This window comes from Primulina eburnea, chromosome 6, assembly GCF_022965805.1.
Source record: "Primulina eburnea isolate SZY01 chromosome 6, ASM2296580v1, whole genome shotgun sequence".
In the NCBI taxonomy this organism is placed as follows: Eukaryota; Viridiplantae; Streptophyta; class Magnoliopsida; order Lamiales; family Gesneriaceae; genus Primulina; species Primulina eburnea.
In genome coordinates, this window is record NC_133106.1 from 36468781 (window position 1) to 36481404 (window position 12624).

At 33.6% G+C, this 12624-nt stretch overlaps 1 protein-coding gene across 1 annotated transcript; it reads right to left on the bottom strand.

The window, feature by feature from the left end:
* Positions 1-5583: 5583 nt before the first annotated feature.
* Positions 5584-12624, bottom strand: LOC140835529 (probable WRKY transcription factor 14). Its single transcript, XM_073201018.1, has 3 exons — positions 11781-12624; positions 6222-6362; positions 5584-5902 (listed from the first exon to the last, which is right to left on the bottom strand). The coding sequence occupies exons 1-3, from the start codon at positions 12350-12352 to the stop codon at positions 5584-5586; spliced, it is 1032 nt and encodes a 343-aa protein (XP_073057119.1). The 5' UTR covers positions 12353-12624.

Genomic DNA, 12624 nt, shown 5'->3' on the forward strand with positions numbered 1-12624 from the left:
AAAAATATTTATTTCGTGTTTTTATGATGCACAGATTTGTTTTGGTCGTATAAGCAATCCAGCCCCAGATGAACAATGAATAATGATCATATCATGAAAATAAATGTATATCGATCCCACTCTGAAAGATGGGAGGAGTCCCATCGAACATCAATCTCTTCATCGAGTTTTCCAGTCTTGTCTGTACTTCTCAACTGTTCAATCCTTCTGTTCCTCAACTTTCTGTCCCATCCACGTTATTCCCGTTACAAAGCCACTCCATGCTCGTCCCATCACATGCATTCAATTTCAATAACCACTTATTCTAATTAATTAATTCTTAACGGGCATTGTAAAAGTATACGTGAAAGTGATGTAATTATAACGGAGTATTCACATGTTTTTGCATGAGCCAACTGCATGTGATTAATTGAAAATAAATCAGCAAAAAGTAATTAAAAGTTTGTGGGATTCTGCGTTTGTAGTTTGTACTGAGTGAGTTTGGGCTTCAATCGTATGTCCAATGACAACTTGTGAATCTCTTTTAGGGGCCGGGTAGGTGGTGCTGCTGCTGCTGCTGCTGCGCTCTGGTGTCTGGATAATTGTAGTTTGCAGGACAATCATAGAAGCTGAAAGGATCCAAAGTCTTGTTTTCACATCCCTCATCACAGGAAAATCTCCGCGTCAACAAAATATCTAATGGGTCGGGCTCCATCTCTACAAAATCTCCATAAAAGTTTTCATAATGGCCGTCCATCTCTAACTGGTTGTCTATATTGAATTTTGAGAAAAGAGAAACAATGAACAAGGTTGATTCTTTTATTATTTCCTTTTTCCCAACATTTACTACAGTATACAAATGTTTATATAATGAATAAACTAACGTACATAAAGCTAAATTTAGACAATTAGGAGTGATATGTTCAATCCCTAATATTAAGGTGTATAATTGAGACAATCTTTCAAATTTGAAATCTTTCCATATTCTTTGGCTGATATTACGGGATCATCCTTGTGTTGATTCTTATCACCCCCCTGCAAGGTAGGTAGTGAAAGTGAATGAACACCGAGCTTGTACCGAAAATCTTCAAATGCGTCTCGTGGAAGCGCTTTAGTGAGAATATCAGCAATTTGTTTGTGAGTCGGTAAATAGCGTATGTGGAGAGCACCAGTAGTGACTTTTTCTCTAATGAAATGATAATCGATTTCAATGTGTTTGGTACGAGCATGGAACACCGGGTTATGAGACATGGATATTGCACTCTTATTATCACAAAGGAGCAAAGGACGACGATGAAACTGGATCCCGATATCATGAAAAAGGTGTTGAAGCCATGTAATTTCAGCAGCATTAGAGGCTAGGGCACGATATTCAGATTCAGCACTAGATCGAGAGACAGTCGGTTGCTTTTTAGATGCCCAGGAAATAAGGTTTGAACCAAGAAAAATGCAATAGCCTGTGGTGCTTCGTCGAGTTTCCGGACAACCTGCCCAATCTGCATCACAAAAAGAGTTTAGAACAAGAGCACTTTGAGATAAATATCGTAAACCATAGGAAATAGTTCCTTTGATGTAGCGGAGAATTCGTTTTACAGAACGTAGATCCTTCATCGTAGGAGATTGAAAATGTTGACAGACTTGATTCACTGCATGTGTGATGTCAGGTCGAGTAAAGGTGAGGTACTGTAGAGAGCCACATAGTTGACGATAGGTGGTAGGATCAGTCAGTTGATTATCATTCAAAAGAGGGTTGGATTTTTGAGCAGTAGGAGTGCTAATTTTGGAGGACTCCAACATGGTTGCTTTGGTGAGAAGATCACGAGCGTATTTTGTTTGTGAAAGCATGAGACCACCAGAGAAATTCTTAACTTCAATCCCTAAGAAATAGTGAAGGCGTCCTAAGTCTTTGAGTTTAAACTCCTTATTCAGGTGTAATATGAGTTGAGAGATAAATGCGGAATCATTGCCGGTCACGATAACATCATCTACATAGACAAGTAAAAGAATAAATTGAGTGTGAGTATGATGAATAAATAATGATGAATCAGCTTTGCTACAACGGAAACCAAGAGATAACAAACTATAAGATAATCGAGCAAACCAAGCACGAGGTGCTTGTTTAAGACCATAGAGAGATTTGTGTAAAAGACAGACATGATTTGGAAATCGTGGATCCACAAAACCAGGTGGCTGCTCCATATAGACTCTTTCATTGAGAACCCCATGAAGGAAGGCATTTTGGACGTCTAACTGTCTAAGGGGCCATTGAAAGTGGACGGCAAGAGATAAAATGACACGAATTGTTGTATGTTTTACAACGGGGCTGAAAGTTTCACCAAAGTCTAAGCCTGGAATTTGAGTGTAACCTTTGGCAACAAGGCGGGCCTTGAACCGATCCACACTACCATCTTCCTTAAATTTTGTGCGATAAACCCATTTACTTCCAACAATATTAGTATCGGTGGGGCGAGAGACAAGTGTCCAGGTGTGATTTTTATGTAGAGCTTCAACTTCTTCTAACATGGCAGCTCTCCAATTTTCAAATTTTTGGGCTGACTTTAAGGATTTTGGTTCACTGATGTGAACAAGAAGTGCATCATGAAAGTTTATATTTCGATGAGTAGATGAGCAAACATAATCCTTAAGGTAGGAAGGTATACGTTTTTCTCGAATAGGGCGTATAGGAGGAGAAGTTGTTGGGATATCATGGGAAAAAGGAGAGGATGTGGACGAGTGTATATTATCTTGATGTAATGGAGAATGGGTGTCTCGAGATTGAGTTGGAGTGGTGGGATTTGATATAGTTGTGGGAGATAAATCTGAAATATTGGTAGTGATAGTAGATGGTTCGTGGTTGACAGATGGTTCTTGGGCTGTGGTCGGTGGATCCTCATCGAAAGTAAGAAATTTTGATTGTTTAAAAGGTGAATTGTGATCGGATGGTGAAGTAACAGATTGTTTGGAGGATTGTATCTCTGTAGGCAAGAGGACAGACATATTTCTTGAGAGCCACTCATCAAAAGTAGGGAAAGTGGTAATAGATAAGTTTTCAGACGTAGAAGTTTCAGAAATTTTTTGGGATAAATAGGGCAAAAGGTTTTCATTAAAAACAACGTGACGAGATATATAGATACGATGAGTATTAGGATCAAGACAACGATAACCTTTATGTAATGTACTATATCCTAAGAAAACACAGGGGATTGTTTTTCGAGAAAATTTATGCATTCCAGGTGTTTTTAAATATGGAAAACATTGAGCTCCAAAAACTCTAAGTCCCGAATAATCTGGTTGTTTGTTAAATAATTTTAAATATGGAGTTTTCTTACCAGTAGAGGAGATGGGCAATCTGTTTATAAGATAAACTGCAGTTAGAAAAGCATCTACCCAAAATTTAAGAGGAACATTGGCATGAAAAAGAAGTGTTAAGCCTGTCTCAACAATGTGCCTATGTTTACGCTCTGCTAAACCATTCTGTTCTGGTGTATGTGGACAGGAGATTTGTTGCTTGATACCATACCTGGCAAGATGATTCGTGAAGGTTTTTGAAGTAAACTCACCACCTCCGTCGCTTTGGAAAGTCTTGATTTTTCTGTCAAAAGTATTCTCCACAAAAGCTTGAAATTTTAAAAAGCACTCATAAAAATCTGATTTCTTCTTCAAGGGATATAACCATGTATATCTAGTAAAATCATCAATAAAGATTACATAATACTGGAATTTTTGCGAAGATAAAAACGGGGCAGGACCCCATAAATCACTGTGAATTTTTTCAAGGGGAAATTTAGAGATAAAGTCTGATTTATTGAAAGAGAGTTTACATCGCTTCCCAAGTTGGCAACTAACACATAACACGTCCTTAGACAACCAATTTGAAATATTAATAACTTTATTATTATCTAAAATTTTTAAAAATTGAAGATTTGGATGCCCCAATCGAGCATGCCAGATTTTTGAGGAGGCTCCTTGAGATTTAATAGCAGTGAGTGCTTCAAGTTGCCCTTCATCAAGAGTGTAGAGTTTTCCCTGTCTATGCCCTTTGGCCATGATCTGTTGGTTGTGATCCTTAATAACAAAACCACAAGAGTTGAATTCAAAGGTACATGAGTTATCATCAATAAGTTGGCTGACAGATAGTAAATTTTTTTTGAGTGTGGGTACTACAAGGACATTTTTTAAAGCAAGTTTACCTTGTGAGGTATTGAGCAATGCATTACCCATATGCGTGATAGGTAAAGCTTGCCCATTACCTACATAAATAGAGCTAGATCCAAAATAAGGTTTTATATGTTGTAGGTTACCTCCTTGATTTGTCATGTGAGCCGTTGCTCCGGAATCAACGTAAAAATTGGGATCATCACCATTGTTTAGACTCATAGCAGCCAAAGCCTCTTGAGTATTTCCACCATCTTCGGTATAGTCGTACCTGTAGTAACATTTAGGAGCAATATGATTAGTTCGACCACAAATTTGACAAGCTTCTTTGTTTGAATTTTGTTTGCTTGGTTGTCCTTTCCACTCAATGTCTCTTTTTGACTTTAGTGGAGTGAGACTACTTGAAGGTTGAGTATTCGGACGATTGTAGTTGAAGGAATTTGGGCCTCGTCCCCTAAAGTTTCCTCTTCCTCGATTATGGTTTCTTTCTCTTCCTCTTTGGCTGAAGAAAGCCTGGTTATGATCGATTTCCTGTTTTTCTTCGGTGCAATATTCCTGCTCAAAGTTCTTTAGCAGCATGATAAATTGATTAAATGATGGATACGGTGGTTTGGACAAAACAGCAAGTTTGATATCTTTATAATTCTTTCCAAGTCCTTTTGAAACTTGAAAGACTTTGTCAACATCTGTGAGCGGCCTTCCTATGGCTGCAAGTTGGTCACAGATTTCTTTGAACTTCCGAAGGTACTCTTCGAGTGAGAGATTGCCTTTTGAAAATCCATACAAGTTGTTTTTCAATTGGGCTTCTCCATCTTCAGTGTCAGGCAACAGCTGCTCATGGATAGATAGCCATATCGAGTGTGCCGTATCCCCACCGTAAATCATGCTAAGCACTTCTTCCTTCATATTTCCAAGAAGCCATGCTGTGAGAAGACCATCGTTGAGAGTCCATTGCACATTTTCTGGATTTGCGCAATGATTACCTGCAGAATCTACAAGTTCATCTGCTGGTTTTTTTGAATCATTGATATGATGCTCCAATCCAAGACTTCGAATCAGAGGTAGTATTTGGGATTTCCAAAGAAGAAAATTTGTCATGGAGAGTTTTATGGATATTAAACTGGAGCATTGGTGAAAGGACTGAATAGAAAGGTTTGGCTCTTTGAACGAAGGTTTTGAACCTTGCTCTGATACCATATTGAATTTTGAGAAAAGAGAAACAATGAACAAGGTTGATTCTTTTATTATTTCCTTTTTCCCAACATTTACTACAGTATACAAATGTTTATATAATGAATAAACTAACGTACATAAAGCTAAATTTAGACAATTAGGAGTGATATGTTCAATCCCTAATATTAAGGTGTATAATTGAGACAATCTTTCAAATTTGAAATCTTTCCATATTCTTTGGCTGATATTACGGGATCATCCTTGTGTTGATTCTTATCAGTCTATATATGGATCCTTTTCCACTTTCAAGATTGAACAATTCCCAAAATCTGCTGTATTTTTTGAAGTGATTTCTCTCTTTTCTTCGTCAGGGCTTGGGGGCTCTTGGGCCTGGGAATTCGGTGATTTTCTTGCAGCATGATTAGTTTTAATTGGATGCGATCTTGTGGAGCCCGCGAGAGCATTTCTTTGTGTTGGCCATGGATGGTTGTGGTCCGAAGTGTAGGTTATTACCAACATACTAGGGTCGGTTCTACTCCGTTCCACTTGCTTTCTTGCTGAACATCCCTTGGAACTACTGCACCTAAAATAACCCCTGGATTTTCGAACATGCAACACAAATAAAAGCTGAAAAGTTAGGAAGATAAATCGGATTTGAATGGTCTCCAGCTTCATTAAAATTTATCATTTAATTAGTAGAAAGGAAAACGAAATTAAGCAAGCTAAGTATATGATAATTAGTCACAATATTGAATTCAATGTATTCAGTATCATCAATACTTATTTCGATATCATCAAAGAAATTCTGAATAAACTGAAATTTGGCGATGATTCCCTCCGAGGTCTAATCAGTAACATATATAACTACACAAAGCTAAGGATTGCTCTTTGAGGAACAAAATAAAGCTAATTACCGTGGAAAAGGGGAGCCCTTAATTGGCTTCTGACCGTACTTTCTCCAAGCCCAAAGATCAGAAGGAACAACTTCTCCAGTATGCCTGGTGTTTGCAGGCGCCGGAGCTGGTATGCAAACAACCTTCTTCGCCTGGTTTTTCCTGAATTGAAGTTGCATCAAAACAATAGATTCTTCGGTCGTATAAATATCATCGAGTACTGAAACCGCGCGATTAATTTCTTTATCTATGGAGCAGCTAGTCAATTCACCAGGATCATCATTTCCAGTGGTGTGCAGAGCTGCTCGATCAGCAGTTCTGCTTCTGCATGCCAGCTTTTTGTAGCTTTTTCTTTGAAAAAGCCGAAAGTAATGGAGAAATGGACTCAACAGATGAAACCACAGAACTCTTTTGTCATGTGGGTTTCGAGATACAGTATGCTCAAATTACATGGGCATAACATGAAAGCGAATTCCTCAAACAGGTACACTGGCCGCATAAATATCTGCGTTTTACGTCTGATTATATCTTATCAAGATTCATTTTAGCTAAAATGATTTTGTATCTTGTGATAGATAGATAAACTAAGGTTGAGATTTAGACCTAAATCAATAAAAAAAACTAATTCAAGAGATGAAGATTGTCTAAACATATATATATATATATATATATATATATATATATATATATATATACTAGAAAAATGCACGTGCGTTGCACGTAAAAACCTAAACTGCTGAAAATATATGTACGAAATTTTGATAATATTTAAATGAATTAAAACATGGTTAATAACATTTATCAAATGAAACAAACTAAGCCATAAAAAATAAAAAATCATGACCATAGACGGTATATGAATCAGAGAAATTATCTTATCCACTTGACACACTTTCCAATATGCTTCTTGGTTGATTTTGACAACTCAACAACTCTTTGTCCAGGGGCGGATCCAGAACGATATGTTTGGGGGGCCGGTCTACCTCAATTCCTGAACGTAGAAAAAATTCCAAGAATCCTTGTCTTTCCTTCTGATGTGTCTCCGAACTCGCGTCCCACAATATTTCACTCGTCAGTCGACAATATAGCAGATGTTTTGCAAAAGGTTATTATTTCAAATGGCTTTCTTGATTATGTTTGTATTAACCAACTATAAATGTTTTAAGTTGGGACTTTGTAAAAGCCCGTTATTTAGGTTTTCAAAAAAAAAATTACAGAACAATGTCAAAAAACAGCGTATAAAAAGAATTAAACATGGACCATATGTGTAAACCTCGAAAGTCTTTAACCATTAGACTAATTATAGATACTTAAAATTTTTATGGGTCAAATAATATATATACTAAATAATAAAATATATCTTACATAGTAAAAAAAAATTAAAAAAATTCAAGGGGACCGTGGCCCCCTCCGGCCCTACAGTGGATCCGCCCCTGTCTTTGTCGTAGTTTGTTATGTTTGTTATATGCATATAACTATTTTGGTATGCTCAGCAAATATCTGATCGTCTATAGCTATAAGATTAATAAATTTTCAACAACTATTTCTCAATCACTGTGAGAAAAATTACTTGAAATCTCTTCAAATGACTATATCTTAGAATTGTGTCCTCATTTAATTTGACACAATTCAAGAAAATCATCTTTGATCGTCATTTTTTGGAAGCTTTGCAATAATGATTGCGTGCATCATGTCATGAGGATGATATAGTTTCAATCTCATTTGTTGCGTTTATAACATAATATTATATTATTCATTGAAACAAAACAAATTTTCTTCTAGCGAGTTTATATTTTGTTTTATAATATTTTATCTTGTAGAACGACATACAAAATTATTTATTGTATTTTAAAAATCTTGAGAATAGATACGAATTATGTAATTAAGATATGCATATGAGATATCATTCTAATATATGTCAAAGTATTTGTTTTATTCAATATCTCATCTAATAATATAACCATTTAGATTTCATGAGCATTTTACGATAGTCAAAATTAATTTGATGAAATATTGTAGAATTTTATTTGAATTTCAATATTTGGCTAATTAGTGAATTTACTTGACAAGGAGTTTTCTATGCTACATCATATATGTTATGAATTAGCTGGTTAGACACTTTGACTTAAAAAAGAGACAAAAACAATCTCGTATCACCTCGAAATATATCGAGATAATATTGGAGGAAATAAAGTGAAATTGACTCGATGTCTCAATAAAATGAACATAATTCATCTGTTATACTGTGTCAGCAAAGTTTTAGAATTGTTCTCATACCATTATAAATAGAATGAAAATTATGTACAATTTGTTTTTCATGTATTTTTTTTCTGAATGAAGAATTTTTTCTTTTTGAAAAACTATTTTATTGAAAAATATTGACATTTATATGTCGCACAACCATGAAGTAGCAACATAATCATTATAACACTTAATGCACACATACAATTCTTCAATTTCTTCTTCATTGTGCTTCGTTGAAATTTAAATCTGAATCATTCTTGATCTTAAAATTTTGCTTTAAATATGATTTAATATATATGTATATGTTTCATGTTACTTAGTTGGACCTAATTTCAAATATCTATAAAAAAAATGTGCTTGAATTATATCATACAGAAATTAGGACATAGTATGTAGGACTGAGCACTTACCGTTTTACCAAAAGTTATAGCTAGTAGTAATTGTGCAACTCAAATCTTTTAAACCACGCAACAGCTCAAGCACCACGGTTCGGCCGCTCAACCAAGTAGGGACAATTATTGCACCCAACAATCTTCCTCCTATAATTGCACTCCTTGTAATCAATGAGAATCGAACCCGTGACCTTGGCTCTGATACCAATTGTAAGACTGAGAGTTTGTCGCTTTACCAAAAACTATAGCTAGTAGTAATTGTGCAACTCAAATCTGTTAAACTGCACAGCAGCTCAAGTATCACGGTTCGACCGCTCTACCAAACAGGGACAATTATCGCACCCAACATAGTAATACACAACATATTTTTTTATTTAACATGTCTTTTTTTTCCATCCACTATGTTTGTTGAAACTTTTTTGTTCAAAATTTGACGCATTTCGTAGACTATATATATGAAAAACCAAGAAATTATATAATTCACAGAAACCATTTATTATTCTCTTCATAGAACAGAAGACCCAAAATACGTGGTTTGATTGGTGTACTCTCATACTTATTTTTATATAAACAACAAGACACATCATATAATATCAGACAAATCAATTACCGCCAACAATACTAACCAAAACGAATAAAAAAATCATAACACAAACAATCTCGATAAGAAAAAAAATGATAACTCAAAGTTCAAAAATAATTTATTTAGTACAATAACAAAGAAATTGAAGTATATACGAGCAATAAAAAGCATAAATCACTCTCAAATTAAATATTAACCCATATTATTTACAATTTGTATAAATTTTCCAATATTTTTTTTAAATAAAGAGAAGACGTCTTACTAATGTCATCGTTTTATAGATATTCATTCCACTTCTTTAAAAAACACAAATGAAAAATGGTGCCTTGAAATCATAATAAAACCATTTAAAAAAACAGCTGTAAAAATATAATACAAAGTCACACAATTTTTCTTAAACAATAGAAAAATATTAGACTATTGATAAAATATATGTAGCAACAACAAAACATGCGTTAACTTATGATATAATTAAAATTTAGAATCATGCATAATCATTGAATTAGAACAAAATCGCATGCCAAAAATCTACTGGATATTATATATTTTAATAATTTATCCATATTTGTCGTTACCAGAGGACTCTTAGACCTACCAATTTTTGTAGTTCACCTATTATTTTTATAATAAATAATATTACAAAAATAATATAAACAAGAACATAAAAACTCAAATTAAAATGCTTTCTATCAATCTAAGTAAAAAAATTGATTAGATAATATAATAATGTCGTAAAAAATTTAAATACTGATTTATATACAGAAGTTTGGAAATATATTTGTCCCAATAAATAAAAGATATTATCTCTTGATATTCTGAGACAAAAGGTAAAAACGAAGAAATATTTCAATTTTTTAATATTTTCTAAGTCACTTTAAACTAAGTAATCTAAGCAAACAGAAAACATGCATTATGTGTTTAAAAAATAACAAAATATCTTAATAATTAAAAATTGAAAAATAATCATTTTTGTTGGATATTTGATTTTGTTTTCTCTTTTCTTTGTGCAAACAAACAAATAACAAAAACAATCCAAACACAATTACATGATCAATACAAATGACATATAACAATCAAACATGTTAACGCTAGGGTAAAAAAACACCTCTCATTGCAAGAACAAAAAATGATCAAATAGAGCATATTATTTAGTAATATTTATTTAGCACCATTTATAAAAAAATTGACTAAATAACTTAAAAACAGTGTTTGAAATCTATTACAGAAAAATATTTCTCTCAATCGTATATTTCTATTGACACATGAGGAGTCTGAAAATATTTTTATTCTAAATGAGAGAAAGAAATTTTGTATGACCTTAATATTTATTAATACTTTATTTTTATTCAATCCGACTCATCTCTTTTGTCTTCTTATTATTATCTGACGGCAATGTATAAATTTAAGTATTTAAAATTAAATTTAAAGTAAATTAAAATAATAGTTAGTTTGATTGAGTTAAATACACTATTAATGATCTTATTAAACTAAAATAAAAAATGACTTAAATAACACCATTAATATGACAAATTGTAATATAAAAAAATAAAGTGATTTTCTGTGAATTTGGGAAAAAAAATAAAGTGATTTTGTGTGAATTTGATGTCAATATAATCACAATTCACATTCATATATAGATATTAGTATAGATTAGTATAGATAGATAGATTAATTTAATTTTAATTAATTAATTTTAATTTTATGAAATAGAAAATGAAAAAGAAAACATGTATTCAATTCACATATTTATATTAGTATAATATAGATATAGATAGATTTTAATTAATTAATTTTAATTTTATGAAATAGAAAAAGAAAAAGAAAATATGTATTAATGATTAATATGAAAATATATATTAATGATTAATATTAAATGAAAGTAAGGATATTTATGTAAATTCACAATTCAATTCATATATTTATATTAATATAGATATATATATATATATATATATATAACTACGAAGTGCTTAATATAGTCGATGTGATATTTAACACACCATTACACTTCCAGGAATGAAGAGCGTAAAGTTTACAAAGGCTCTGAGATTGATAAATAAACCAAACTCAATATCAAAAACTAGTTCAAGAGAGATAATAACCCAAATCTATATATACAACTTCGAAATACTTATTCAACCACATAAGTGTGACATTTAAAAAAATGCAATGCAATCTTGCTTTGCGTGCATATTAAAACAACTCAAGATCATATTTTGGAAACCTAATTCTATATTGAGATCCTCCTCCATAAACCAGGAACGTGCGAGCTTTATAATTAGTTGCATAAAATATAGGAATTATGCTAAAACTTTGATTAGATAATATGAATCGATCGGTTGAAAGAGAGACGACACCTACCTCCTTTTAATCCCCGTATTTCGCGGAGGCGAGATCTGCAAACCTGGGCTCTCCACAAAGCAACCTAATTTGGAGCAATCTGGGAAAGTCAATACTTGATCATTTGATAGTAACATGGAGGAAGAAGCAGCAGCCACCACCAGGGGATCACGTGGAGATACAGCAGGAAACTTAGGATCCGAAGAGTTTTGCAGCATCCTCGAGAACAAATTATCAGAAGGTCTTTTCGTAATCTCATCATCCATAATCATATGATGAGCAAGATTTACACTAGGGTTGCGATATGATCCTCCCAAAGCTTCAAACCTTCCATTGGTTGAACTGTCGGACTTCATCGTATTCGGGTTGAGGACAAATCCAGATACTGGTGTATCGATGCGGAGCGGATCTCCCAACTGATTGAACGGGTAATCGAAATCATCCCAGTGGTTTCTTGAAAAACAGCCGATTTGGTTGCTGGGAAACTGCATTTCTGTGAGGGAGGTGAAGGCGGCCGAATTTCCAGTTATGCTGCCTCCGCTGACGCTGGCGCGGACTATATCAGCTAAATCACCTTGGTAATTCTCCATCATCACTCTCGAAGAAAAGTAGCCGCATAGACTTTATCAAACCACAGAGATCTCATTCGACCAAGTAAGTTCTCAAATATATTGGCGAAATAGTGTATGATTTTTGTTCTTTAACAACCTTTATGATAACAAAGTTGACCATGAAAAACAACCTGATCAAGATATAAGAGAAAGGCGCTGACTTTGGTATTAACAGGTCTGCGACATAGGCCAGAAGAAGAGAATAAAAAAGATAAATTTGAAGAAAAGAAACACACATAAAACTAATCAGCAGC